The sequence below is a fragment of the Zootoca vivipara genome, chromosome 2 (assembly GCF_963506605.1).
Source record: "Zootoca vivipara chromosome 2, rZooViv1.1, whole genome shotgun sequence".
NCBI classification, from domain to species: domain Eukaryota; kingdom Metazoa; phylum Chordata; class Lepidosauria; order Squamata; family Lacertidae; genus Zootoca; species Zootoca vivipara.
In genome coordinates, this window is record NC_083277.1 from 7,722,775 (window position 1) to 7,736,472 (window position 13,698).

General features: G+C 47.2%; 1 protein-coding gene across 3 annotated transcripts; it reads left to right on the plus strand.

Moving 5' to 3' along the window:
- Positions 1-1,514: 1,514 nt before the first annotated feature.
- LOC118081190 (zinc finger protein 397) lies at positions 1,515-12,482 on the plus strand. Of its 3 annotated transcripts, XM_035107495.2 has the most exons (6): positions 1,515-1,676; positions 2,613-2,803; positions 3,984-4,778; positions 6,236-6,365; positions 7,402-7,647; positions 10,253-12,482. In XM_035107495.2, exons 3-6 carry the CDS (start codon positions 4,044-4,046, stop codon positions 11,008-11,010), a joined length of 1,869 nt encoding a protein of 622 aa, XP_034963386.2. In that variant the 5' UTR covers positions 1,515-1,676; positions 2,613-2,803; positions 3,984-4,043; the 3' UTR covers positions 11,011-12,482. The 3 variants fall into 3 exon arrangements, with proteins under 3 accessions (XP_034963386.2, XP_034963384.2, XP_060126666.1); XM_035107493.2 differs by lacking the exon at positions 2,613-2,803 and having other exon boundaries at positions 1,516-1,676; positions 10,253-12,481; XM_060270683.1 differs by lacking the exons at positions 2,613-2,803; positions 10,253-12,482 and having other exon boundaries at positions 1,523-1,676; positions 7,402-10,034.
- Positions 12,483-13,698: the final 1,216 nt, after the last annotated feature.

The following is a 13,698-nucleotide window of genomic DNA, read 5'->3' on the forward strand; positions in this document are numbered from 1 at the left end:
GCTTCTTCTTTGTAGGCCTTGACGGGAGAGGCGGGAGAGAGAATGAGGCGGGCAGGCGGCTGCGGCGCTCGAGCCGGGCTGAGGTAGGAGGTCCGGGAAGGGAATTCGTAGGGCCACTTGCTGGCCTCGGTGGAGGAGGAAAGTAAGCGAGGCCTTCTAACTCCCACCCCATCGGGTCAGTTCTATCTGTTGGGACTAGGAGCGCAGACCCGCCGCTTCATCAGCTCTGCACATGTCCCCGAGGTTGCCAGAGCAACAGGTCTGCTCTAGCAGCCGTTATTTAAACGGGCTTCATGATACTAGTTGAGGAATATTCTGCCAATAGAGATTCAGTAGACATCTTCTGCTTCATCGTTACAAGGGCTGCTGAAGACTTTCCTATTCCACTAGAATCCATGCCAGTAATTTGGAATACGTCCTTCCACAAATGATGCCTGCTTTTTTACTTTTTAATGTTTTAATGTATTTCTGTTGTAAACCGCTTTGATGTTTCTATGAAATAGAATATATATATGTAATAAAATTATACAGACACAAACACATGCATATATACATATGAACATGAGAAAAGCCTGGTTTCTGGATCAGGCCAAAGGGTCTGGCATCCTGTTCTCGCAGTGGCCAACCAGATGCCCCCAAAGGGAAACCCACAAGCAGGATCCGAGCACAAAAGCAAATTTACCCTCCTGGTATTCAGAAGAGTTACTTCCTCCACAGAGCTCAAGGTAGCTTATGAAGTTCTCTCCCTCTCCATTTGATCCTCGCAACAACTCTGTGAGGTAGGTTAGACTGAGAGCTGGTGACAGCAAGCTTCATGGCAGAGTGGGGATTTGATCATAGTCCATCGCAGTAACCACTGCACTGCACTGTCTCTCTCTGTGTGTGACAGGCTCAGTAGGTTAGAGCAGGTGCTGACAATGCCAATATTGCAGGTTCGATCCCTGTATGGGACAGTTGCATTGGAGAGGGTTGGACTAGAAGATCCTCGGGGATCCCCTTCCAACTCTGAAATTCTGGGATAATAATAATTATTATTATTCATTTATTCATTCATTCATTCCCTGTCCATCTGGCTGGGTTTCCCCAGCCACTCTGGGCAGTTCCCAGCAGAATATTAAAAACATGATAAAACATAAAAAACTGCCTTCAGATGTCTTCTAAAAGTCAGATAGTTGTTTATTTCCTTCTATGCTTCTATAATTCTTCAACATTTCCTTTTCAAAAAAACATTTCCTATTGAAAACCAAAAGGAACCAGCACGAAATGTTTAGAATGATTTAAACACAATCAATCAATGAATAAATGAATGAATCTAAATATAATGGATAAAATGTACATTTCCCAGCTTGTGCTCCACCCACTGAGCCTATGTGCCACTTCACAGCTACGCGAGGGCAAACACCCACAACCTACTCAAGGTGTTCGAAGAGTTAAAGCCAGCGAGCTCCTTGCGAGTCCTAGAGGGGTTCTGGGAGGTGTGTTTAGGCTTCCTAGGGTGGAAATGCGGAAGTGTGGGAGTGCATGTTTTGGTGTGTTGGGGGGGGGGGTGATGTGCAAGAGAGAGAGAGAGGCAGGCGAGGCAGGACGTGAAAAGTCACAATTTCACTTCCTGTGTGCCATTTCTTCCTCTCCGCGGCTCTTTTGGGAAGGAGAGAGAGAGTGTGTGTGATTTTGGGGTGAGTTCTTGGAAATTGCTTCAAATTGCAGATTGTGCTTTTGCTTTTTTAAAAAAAAGGGGGAGGAGAGATGCAAGAAGTTAAGAAGCGAGAGGGATTCCTTTGGTGGGTGGAAAGAAACAAACAGCCAGCCAAGGTTGCAATGAGCAGGTGCCTTGCAACATTTGCAGCCCCCAGCATCTCTAGGTTAGGGCCAGCGATGCCCCCACCCCGTCTGCAACCCTGGCAAGCCACTGGCTGTCATAATGACGACAATGCTGAGCTGCACATGGACCCAGGGGTCTGGCTCTGTGCAGCTTCCTGGGTTCCAATGCATAGAAATCCCAGTTGCTGGAAACCACAGCAGGAGGGGGAGAAAGGGCTCCTGCCCTCAGCTCCTGCTTTCCCACAGGTTGGCCACTGTGAGAACAGGACGCCAGACTAGAGGGGCCACTGGCCTGAACCTGAGGGCTCTTGCGAAAGTCAGACTAGGATAATAGCGAGCCAGGTTCCAGCCCTCCTCCTAGGGTTGCCAGACTCAATAGAGGACAGGACTTCTGTGCCTTTAATTGCCCTGCTCTCTTTTGAGTCTGGAAACCTTTAAGAGAAACCAGCAGACCCTTTGCTTGGAAATTAAACAAAGGATCTGCTGGTTTCTCTTTAAGGTCTCCAGACTCAAAAGAGAGCAGGGCAATTAAAGGCACAGAAGTCCTGTCCTCTATTGAATCTGGCAATCCTAGTAGCGGCCATAGCCTTCCATTTTGTGATGCAGCCCCTTGGAGGAACAGCAGGTATAAGATGTGTCAGGTGATGTTTATTTATGATGTTTATTTTGAAGCCATGAAAGAAGAAGAGTTTGGATTTGATATCCCGCTTTATCACTACCCTAAGGAGTCTCAAAGCGGCTAACATTCTCCTTTCCCTTCCTCCCTCACAACAAACACTCTGTGAGGTGAGTTGGGCTGAGAGACTTCAGAGAAGTGTGACTAGCCCAAGGTCACCCAGGAGCTGCATGTGGAGGAGCGGGGAAGCGAACCCGGTTCACCAGATTATGAATCTATCGCTCTTAACCACTACACCACACTGAAAAGCTGTGCTGTCTGATTTCTGGGGATCAGAACTGTCTTCAAGGAAGAGGAGCAGGCCAGGTTGTATTTTTCTGGACAGTTGGCAACTGTACATTGGGATCTTCTTTTAAGAACCACCTCATATATTTTTAGGACCACCTTATTTTTGTGATTGCAAGTTTTTTTAAAAAAACAAATATAAATCATCCCTGTTACAGGCCAATGCAACTAGTGTCATACCTTGGTTGTCGAATGCCTTCGACTCGAACGTTTTGGCTCCCAAACGCCATAAACCCAAAAGTGAGTGTTGCGGTTTGGGAATGTTCTTTAGAACCCAAATGTCCGACGCTGCTTCTGCGGCTTCTGATTGAGTGCTGGAAGCTCGTGCAGCCAATCAGAAGCTGTGCCTTGGTTTTCGAACATTTTCGGAAGTCGAACAGACTTCCGGAACAGATTCCATTCGAGATCCAAGGTACGACTGTACTTTTACTCTGGGTGTTTTATGATTTATTAATTTTTAGACTACTGTTTTCTCTTCTTTTCCGCAATCGTTTTGGAGTTGCTACCTCAAGTGGTGTATTTTATTGCAGAGGTATGGAGCCCTTTTTCACCCCAAAGGCCAAATTCTCTTATGGGAAACCTTCCAGAAGCTACTTGCACAGGGGCAGATATAGCAGTTTTAAGATGCAATATTATAATCAGTTAAAACACCTAAAGAGGGTGCAAATCGGAGCCAGTAAAGGATCTAGGCTGAGAAGAGTTGCAAGAACCAGACAGAGAAGATTGAAAGGCCACATTCCCCCTCCGCTCCCCACAGACTTGAGGTTACTCTTTTTTGTAATTCAGTTTGTAATTCTGATACCAGTAAGTCAGCTTGGCAACCAGGCAAGAGTGGCATGATGTTTACTCAGGTAGCAAATGCTGTGATTGGTTGTGTAGTTCTGAAGGAATTTTTCTTCTGTATGCTTGGGTCAGTGTTTCCCTGCTACATGCAAGGCTTGAAGTACAAAAGACTTCTCTATGTTCCTTTCTCCTCATACTCTGTAGAGTGTTTTCATTCTTGTGGGCTTATTCTGTTCAGTTTTCTCAGTAAAGTGTTGTTGCAGGACTTCTCTCCAGACTCTTGTCTGCCTTGTTTGAGTGTCTTTGCTAACATTTCAAATAAATCACTCACATTTTTCTGAGACCTGGGGCTATCGGGTGACATATAACTTTAATAAATAATATTAATAATAATTATATAAATGCCTCTTTTGCCCAGGGAGCCAGGACCTCCTGTTCAGCCCCCTCTGTGATCGTGCACGAGAGGCTTGCACCAGGGATGAAAATGGAGGAACCAAGCCAAGCAGCCCCCAAACCGGTGGAGGGAGCAGAGAGTGTGAGGAGACCCCACCAGAGGGGCTGCATCCGGGAATTCCTGCAAAAGATGCCGTCCCAGCACCAAGTGAAAGAGGAAGGAGGGGAAGGGATCCTTCAGCGCTGGGAAGTCCAGTGGCAGGAGTTCCTGAAGGAAGTGGAGTCCCCTCACGTGGGTTGGGGGGTCCCGCAGCCGCCAGAGGAGCCCACCCCCTGGGATGATACCAAGGCCTTCTTTGCCTCCTTCGAGCAAGTGGCGGAAGCCTGCCGGTGGCCCCGGGAGGAGTGGGCAGCCCGGCTCTCACCAGCCCTCAGCGGAGAAGCCGAGCGGGCCTTCCACAGGCTGGAGGGCCAGGACAGAGAGGATTATGGGAAAGTGAAGGCGGCCATCTTGCGCGGGGATGCCATCAGCAGGGAGACGAACCGCCAGTACTTCCGGCGCTTCTGCTACCGGGAAGCCGAGGGGCCGAGAGGGGCCTACAGCCGCCTCCAGGAGTTCTGCCGGCGGTGGCTGAAGGTGGAGAGGCACTCCAAGGAGCAGATCCTGGAGCTGCTGATCCTGGAGCAATTCCTGACCATCCTGCCTCCAGAGATCCAGAGCTGGGTCAGGGAACGGGGGCCAGAGACCTGCTCCCAGGCAGTGGCCCTGGCCGAGGACTTCCTGCTGAGGCAGCGGGAGGCAGAGCAGCCAAAACCTCAGGTGAGCTCCTTGTGTTCTTTGCTTTTCCCAAGCGGGAAACAGATGAGCAGCCAGTAACCTGGCGAAGGGGAGGGCAGGTTTTGTAAAAAAAAAATTATTATTTATTGAATTTCTATGCCACCCTTCCTCCAAGAATCACAGGGCTGTTTATATTATATAATAAAAAATAAGGTAAAGGTAAAGGGGCTCCTGACCATCAGGTCCAGTCGTATCCGACTCTAGGGTTGCGGCGCTCATCTCGCTCTATAGGCCAAGGGAGCCGGCGTTTGTCCGCAGACAGCTTCCGGGTCATGTGGCCAGCATGACAAAGATGCTTCTGGCGAACCAGAGCAGCACACGGAAACACCGTTTACCTTCCCGCCGGAGCGGTCCCTATTTATCTACTTGCACTTTGATGTGCTTTCGAACTGCTAGGTGGGCAGGAGCTGGGACCAAGCAACAGGAGTCACCCCGTCGCAGGGATTCGAACCGCCGACCTTCTGATCAGCAAGCCCTAGACTCTGGTTTAACCCACAGCGCCACCTGGGTAATAAAAAATACATAACATAATAACAAGCAAAACAGTTTTTTAAAAACCCATAGGGTAAAAGGCCATTGATTGTTCAATTAGCCAAATGCCTGGGGCTATAAAGGCTGCAGATAAAGTGAATCAGACGGGCGGGAAATTTTGTAATTGGTGTTTCGTTTGTATACTTGTCATTGGCCGTAATAAAATGACTTGACTTGATTTGGTTGGCAGTTAGGTAGCTGACACATTTCGAAGCACTGTCCAACTAAAACACAGGCATCCATCAAAATGGTCGTTTCTCCAAATGTTGCAGTGCATTTCTACAGCCAAGTAACAGGTACAAAAATTGTGCTGACTCTTACTGTTCAGTATCATTATTATTTATTTGTTAAATATATCACCCTTCATCTGTAGATCTCAGAGCGGTTCACAGCATAAAAATACATTCTCAAATAAAAACACAAACAAGAGCAAAACAAACCAAGAATCCTCACTCTCCCCATCCCACAAACACATTTAAAAGGATATAGGATGTTAATCAGCCAAAGCCCTGGTGGAAGAGGAACGCTATACGCCTAAAGCTGTATAATGAAGGCGCCAGGCGAGCCTCCCTTGGGAGAGCATTCCACCAATCATCATCTTGATCAAAACCCAATATTTAAAATAAAAAGAACCAGCGAACCTATGTAAAAATGTGGATAAAGGAACTTGAAATTTGACTGAGAAGGTGAGAATAATAAAGGACAGCATCTCCCATCCGTAATCACAAACCGTTCCTCTGTTGCTCACGCGATCCCTTGCTGAAAAGCTGATGGGCTGGAGGGGAGGGGAACTCGAAGGGCCAGGGGAAGTCTGGTGGAGAGCCGCTTGCAACCTGCGGGTTGGGGGGGATTCCTACTCTATCCCTGCCCTAAGTCCTGTCCTTAGAGAATCTCCTCTGCTATTTCAGGTAAGCGTGCCGTTTGAGGAGGTGGTCCTGAGTTTCTGCGAGCCGGGGCTGGTTCCTTCTGAACCTGTCCACCGGCAGATGCGCCGGGAGACCAAGCAGGAAGCTGACCATGGAGAGGCCCTCTTGACAGGTGAGGATGGCAAAGGTGTGTCTTTAGGCGCTCGGAATAGGTTGGAAGGTTCAGGACCACGGAGAGGATGTCCTTCTTCACTTAAGTTCATAGTTAAACTGCCTCATTCCCTCCTGCAGGAGGCTGTGTTACGGGCTGCAGTTGTTGCATACATAATAGGGTGATGACTTTTTTACAACCTCATTTCCCTGTATCATAATTTGATGAGCTTTCATTAAAGATTAGATAAAATCTTACTTTCAAAGAGATTTGATAAAAAAAACCTCACACACAAAATGATTTTATAAATTTTATTTATCAGTTTTTCGACCATTTTTGAAGTATATAAAATTGAACCCAAGCTTTAGAGTCACATATATACAACATTAAACACACAAGGAAGCTTTTTTTAGCTGCAGTAACAGTATAGACACCGCTAGAGGACGATGTTTTGCTACCTCTCCTGTAGGTTCTTTTCCCAGCATGTCTGGCAGGGTCTGCTGGCTGAGTTTTGAGGTCCCAAAAAGGGGCTTTTACCTTGCGCAGGTGTGACATATGTATACCCTATGTTGCTAAGAACACCCCCCATTGTGGCATGTAGTGTTGTGTCCAAAATTGATATGAAATATATATAGAATTGTTAATACAATTTTATGAAATGGTAAAACGGCATACAAAAAAATTAAAAACGGTTTGTGTGTGACCTTTTTTAATATTTCAATGGAATATACCTCATTTTAGTCATTAATAGGCAAAAGTTCATCCATTTGTGCTACAGGAAATATTTTTTGAGAGAAAAAATGAAAAAGTCATCACCCGGCCTAATACATAAATAACCGGTTTTTGACACCTGGGAATTTCCCTCCAAATTATCCCCAACAAAATGGACACTGGTTATTGTTGTTTTTAAGTACTTTTAAACATTTTATTTGGTTTATTATACAATTATTTCTCAGGACTCTTTTACCCTTTTATAAGTCCACCACATATGAAAAAAATGTACCCTCAACCTCTTTGCATGTCCAGCACTTATGTGAAATTTTATTTTCCCGTTCAGGAGCTAAAGGGTGGACGAACCTCAACAAAACGGAGAGGTACGCCCCGGAAGATCGCGAGCATCTGTCACCACGTGGGACGTCGGTTTGGGGCGCAGGAGAAGAAGTTTCCTGTTTCCCCGAGCAGGGAAACGCTCTGGGTGGGCACCAGGAAGCGGACTCGGAGCGAGAAGTTGGTGTGTCTGTCCCGTTTGGGGGCACATTCCATGATCTGAATGAGGATGCACAGCAGCGGAGGAGTCACACTGGTAAGAGACCAAGCGTCTGCACCGCGTATAGGAAGAGGTTCGGCCAGGGCGCGAACCTCCTTAAGCACGAGAACATCCACTCGGGAGAAAAGCCATTCCAGTGCTCCGATTGCGGGAAGCGGTTTGGCCAGAAGTTCCACCTTCTCGGGCACCGCAAGAGATGCGAGAGCGAGAGGCCGCACAAGTGCCCCACTTGTGGCAAAAGGTTCTCTCGCAGCTCCTACCTTAACACTCACCAGAGAATCCACACGGGGGAAAGACCCTACGAGTGCTCGCGGTGCGGGAAAAGCTTTAGCCAGAAAGCTAACCTTAACACGCACCGCAGGATTCATACGGGGGAAAAGCCCCACGAGTGCCCCGTGTGCGGGAAAAGGTTCTCTCGCAACACCTGCCTTAATAGACATCAGAGAATCCACACGGCGCGCTAAGCTGTACAGATGGCATGGACTGCAGGGGGGTTATTTTTCCATGGCAGCGGGGAGGGGTGCAGGAAATCAATACTGCCAATGAGTGATTGAGTGGATTGCTCACCCGGGCTAAACTTCAGTCAGAAAAATGTCCTGTGTTTAGACATTGTATAATGCAGGAGCATTCAGTTGTGAGCACAATAAAGAATATTCACCATTCCTTCCATGGCTATTTTGATTTTTGATTTATTTTTTGGAGCAATTGTCCGTAAGCGCACACACAACCAAAAAACAATTAAGGTGCCAGAGCAACTCTCCTCGAAGGAAAGGTTACCCCCCCCTTTAGAGCTTTTTAGCGTAGAAGAATAAAAAGTCAGGAACGTGATGATGGAGGGGTATAATATTATGCAGGTTTTGGAGAAAGAGGTTTTTCACCCTCTCTTATAAAACTAGAACTTGTGGGCACCCAATGAAGCCAAATGTTGGAAGAGGAGTCAGGACAGGCAGAATAAGGTACTTTTTCACGCAGTCCACACAGTTAAACTTCAGAACTCCCGTCCACAGGAGGCAATGAGGGCCACCAGCTTGGCTGGCTTTGTGAAGAACATGGGCAGAGGGAAGTTCTTCCTGCCCATAACACTAACGTCCAGCGAAGCTGAATAGTAGGAGATCCAGGAGAGACAAAAGGCAGGACATCTTCATCCAACGTACACAAGACATGGCAGCATCTGGTTTTGGAAAGGGAGCTGAATATTAAAAACAGTGCAGCATCAAACATTAAAAACTTCCCTAAACAGGGCTGCCTTCAGTTGTCTTCTAAAAGTAAAATAATTGCTTATTGTCTCGACATCTGCTGAGAGGGCGTTCCACATAGTGTCTTCCAATAACATGGTTTTAACAGTGAGTCCGTAAGTGACTGTGGAGGCCAATTCTGCATCCACACATCCTTCCACAGTGGGGACAAAGGTTTCTGGGTGGGAGTTGATCATGGTGAGGGTTTGCCAAGCGTGCCTTCCTCTTAGCACGTTTCTCCCTTGCGTCCTGAGATCGAGCATCTTCAAAGCCCATGACACCTTTGGTAAAGGCTGTTCTCCAACTGGAGCGCTCACAGGCCAGTGTTTCCCAATTGCTGGTGTTTATACTACATTTTTAAAAGATTTTCCTTGAGAGAGTCTTTAAACCTCTTTTGTTGACCACCAGCATTACGCTTTCCATTTTTAAGTTCGGAATAGAGAGGCTGCTTTGGAAGACGACAATCAGGCATCCACACAACATGACCAGTCCAACAAAGTTGATGTTGAAGAATCGTTGCTTTAACACTGGTGACTGGCTACTAGCTGCAATGGCTTGTGTTCTCCCTTCACTGCCAGAAGCTGTATATTCCTCTGAATGGCAGTCGCTGGGAGAGTTGTGCTGGGGAGAGTTGTGCTGGGGCGTTTGGGTATTGTAGTGGTGGGGCATTTGGTTGAGGACACTGAGAACAGGGTGCTGGACCAGGTGAGCCCACTGTTCTGGTCCGGGCCTGTTGTCTTCAGGTCCTGCTTCCAAACTGAGTGGCCCCTGAATGTGGGAAACTCGATGGGTCTTTAGCAAGATCCAGCAGGGCACTTCTTACAGAATCATGGAATTGCAATTGCAGGAATGCTCGTTCTCTGAAAAGCGGCTTTCACCAGTGACTTGCCCGTGTCCAAAAAAGGAAGGATGAACGTATTTTGTTTGGGACATCTAGAAGCTCAATTAGGCCTGCTATTGCTCATTAATTAATTAATTAATCTATATTCTAGACTACCTGTAGCTATGGTATAAATGGATTCTTTAAAAAAAGAGAGAGAGAGAGAAAATTACGGGAAGCGGTTGAAAAGAAAAAGATTGACAATGGTAACCACCGAAGGGCAGAGGGAAGTCGAAGCATTCAGGCAATCCTAAATGAGGATAGGTAGCCGTGTTGGTCTGAGTCAAAGCAAAATAAAAAAATTCCTTCAGTAGCACCTTAAAGACCAACTAAAATAAAAACTTAGTTGGTCTTTAAGGTGTTACTGAAGGAATTTTTTAATTTTGCTTCTAAATGAGGATGTTGATGTTTAATGTTTGAATTTAAATTTGTAATGTAAAATTCAATAAAAAAAAAATTAAAAGAAAAAGAACAGACCAAAGGGCTCCCTCTGGATCCTTTTCGTTCTTTCTCTTTGTTCCACTAGGTGTTTGGCAGGCAAGTGAGAACGGAGAGAGCCCCAGTCACCAGGAAACCTCTGACCAGCTGGATCAACCACATGGGAAGTCTCCAGGAGGTGTTACAGAAGAGGACCTCTGTGAGGACCACGCCAAAGCCTCTGGGGATCCTCGTAGGCCGCAGAGGCAGTCCGGGAGCAAACCCGTTCCTTGCGGAATAGGCAAGAAGGTATTTGCTGGAACTTTGCCAGAGCATAAGCCCAAGAGCTGCGTCGTGATCGGCAAGGCACTGAAAAACTCGGGCCTCTTCAAGCAGGAGAAGAACTGCGACGGGGCCATGACGTACCAGTGCACAGAGTGCGGTGAGAGGTTCACTCACAAGAAGCACATGATCGGCCACCGCAGAGTCCACAAAGGGAACACGCTGTACGACTGCTCTGCGTGCGAGAAGAGCTTCGTCTGGATGTCGGACCTCACCCGACACCAGAGAATCCACACCGGGGAAAAGCCGTACACCTGCTCCCTCTGTGGGAAGAAGTACGGCTCGCGCTCGGGCCTCATTCAGCACAGTCACAGCCACGCGGGCGAGAAGCCCCACCAGTGTCCCGACTGCGGGAAGGGGTTTGTTTGCAAGTCGCACCTCACCCGGCACCAGCGGGTCCACCTTGGCAGGAAACTCTACGCTTGCTCCGAGTGCGGCGAAAGCTTCTGCCAGATCTCGCTCCTCATGCTGCACAAAAGAAGCCACGCCGAAGAGAGCCCGGCGGAGGTCGGGCTCTCATCCTGAACCTCTGGAATATACCAAGATTCCACTGTCCCCTTTGAACCGTTTGCAGTCATGCATTTTCTTGTGTCGCTTCTCAATTTCAAATAATCAGCCTCGGAAGGAAAGCGCTCTGCGGTTTTTGTAATTTAAAAGGTTAGGCCACACTTCGGATTTATGCCGTGAAGCAGGGGTGGGGAACCTCCAATGCAGGTCAAAAAACGGCCCCCCTGGGTATCTCCAAGTGGCCCTCAGAACACGCCCCAGTCAACATCCTTCACTGGCATCTCCTCAGGTGTTTTTACTAGGCTGGCGTGCAGCCTTGAACTCCAATAAGGCCTCTTGCCTGCCTGCAGGATGTATGTAAAAACCTGCCCACATACCAGTGCCATGTGGCCACCAAAAGATTCCCCAGCGGTGAATGTGGCCCTCAGCCTCAAAAATGTTCTCCACCCCTGCTTTCAAGCTCCTTCCGGCAAGGACCTCCCCACCTCCCAATATTATTTTATGAATGCAAAAGAACCCTAGATAAACCTGTATACCTGGATGGAGTTGTAAAAAGTTATAATAAAAATAATAAACCCCAAAACTGGATTTGTGGCTGAAATGCAACGGCAGAGATGGGAGTCGTATCACCACATGTATACTGCAGGTATGGCTCTTAATGAAAAGTTAGCTTGTTAGAGGAGTGACTTGAATAAAGCAGATGGAGTCCAGAGCAAAAAGACTGTATTTTATCAAGTAAACTGAACAGGAGCAGGGTATAATTTGAGGAGCAATAAGCAGAGGGTTTTGTTTTGGTCAGGCCTTGTACATAGCAGGAAGACATACAATGACAGGGGGGGGAACTCCCTCAGAATCGCACAGCCAATCAGAGCACGTGTTATCTCAGCAAAGATCATGGCTGGTTGCTAAGCAACACCTCTGCAACCACTTGGTTAACTGACTGTGGGGGGGGGGGTAATTAACCCTCGGGTGACTAACTGAATGATCCCTGCTGTTACACATTTGACAACCTGCTCTGACAAACTCGTTCTCCGCATTGGTGGTCAGAATCGCCACCAAGCCCAGCATTCTGTCTCCAACTGAGGCCAGTCAGATGCATCCAGGAACCTTTCTTCACTGTTTGTCGCTCGGCAGCTGTCATTCAACGGTACACTGCCTCTGCATATGGAAGTTCTCTTTGGACTCTTGCAACGTATAGCCAACGCTAGGCAGACTGCCCGGCCCCATCAATTTACCCCATCTTTTTTTTAAAAGTAAGCAATCCCTGTATTTCTGGCAGCAAACCACATTACTAAGTTTGTCATTGGTATGAGCTTTTGTGTGCATGCACACTTCTTCAGATACACAACTTGAATAAAATATTAGGGAGGGCAGGTAAACCCTGCCCCAAATAATTGATCACATGACACGGTGCACGCACACCATTTGAATGGCAATGCCCATCAATTTTGGGGGTCCCAGTCCCCTCAAATATTTTATTGGGGTGACCAAAGACCCCTCAGTCCCTAGGAGTTGGTTCCTATGAATGCAAGGACCCGCTCTTAACTATTATTGTAGTAGTAGTAGTTGTTTATTAATTTTGAATACTGCCCTTCATCTGAAGATCAACATAAAAATACAAAATGAGAACACGAAATACACAGTACATAATAAAACAAAAATAAACCAATAACCCTCCACCTACCAGTGTGTCAAGACCTTCTTGGTTCACATAAAAAGTTCACGGCTCAACAGGTTGGCAGAGGGCCTGCATTTGGCCTTTGGGTCTGCAATTCCCCATCTCTGTTGTAAGAAATAAATAAATGAAATTCACAGAATGTGTGCTTTGATCAGAAAATGCAACTTGCCAACTTTTGCCCGCACAAAAAGTCCATGATGTGAAGGATGGGAGTTCTTCAAACTGAAACTGATTGCCAACAGTTTGGCCCTTTCCTCCAAAGTCAGTACAGGCATTCCTCCCCCCCCCCAAAAAAATACGGTATGTGTGTTTGACTCATGCATGACCTTGTACACTATATGGCGTCGGGAAACAAAACTATTCAATTCAAACCCGGAAATGGTGGCAGGGAGCTGTAGAGGAGACCTTCCCCGGAGTCCAAAAAGGACGTCAGTGAGGGCGGAGGGAGCCCCATAGAGTCTGAGGGCACAGTGGGGGTTGCTTTGCTGCTTATCCTCCAGCCTCCAGCCAGCCCCAGAGCTTCAACCCTAGTTGCTGATATTTTTTGATACAGTATTTTTGGTCTGGATTGAAGACAGTAAGAGCTGTTTGGCAGTGGAATTTGATACCAAGGAGTGTGGTGGAGTCTCCTTCTTTGGAGGTCTTTAAGCAGAGGTTTGACAGGCATATGTCAAGAATGCTTTGATGGTTTTTCCTGCTTGGCAGGGGGTTGGACTGGATGGCCCTTGTGGTCTCTTCCAACTCTATGATTCTATGATTCTAAACAACTATCTGACTTTTAGAAGACATCTGAAGGCAGCCCTGTTTAGGGCGGGGGGATTGCTTCCAGTAGCACCTTAGAGACCACCTAAGTTTGTCATAGGTATGAGCTTCCGTGTACATGCACACTTCCTCAGATATCTGAAGAAGTGTGCATGCACACGAAAGCTCAAACCTATGACAAACTTAGGTGGTCTCTAAGGTGCTACTGGAAGCATATCCCCCCCCCCGACTATGTCAGACCAACACAGCTACCTACCTGTAACTGT

Excerpts from the sequence above, each read along its gene's own strand:
- LOC118081190 (XM_035107495.2), top strand. The coding sequence starts at position 4,044 with ATGAAAATGGAGGAACCAAGCCAAGCAGCCCCCAAACCGGTGGAGGGA. Across the intron at positions 4,779-6,235 it reads CAGAGCAGCCAAAACCTCAG|GTAAGCGTGCCGTTTGAGGA; the intron begins GTGAGCTCCTTG and ends CTGCTATTTCAG. Across the intron at positions 7,648-10,252 it reads GCAGCGGAGGAGTCACACTG|GTGTTTGGCAGGCAAGTGAG; the intron begins GTAAGAGACCAA and ends TTGTTCCACTAG.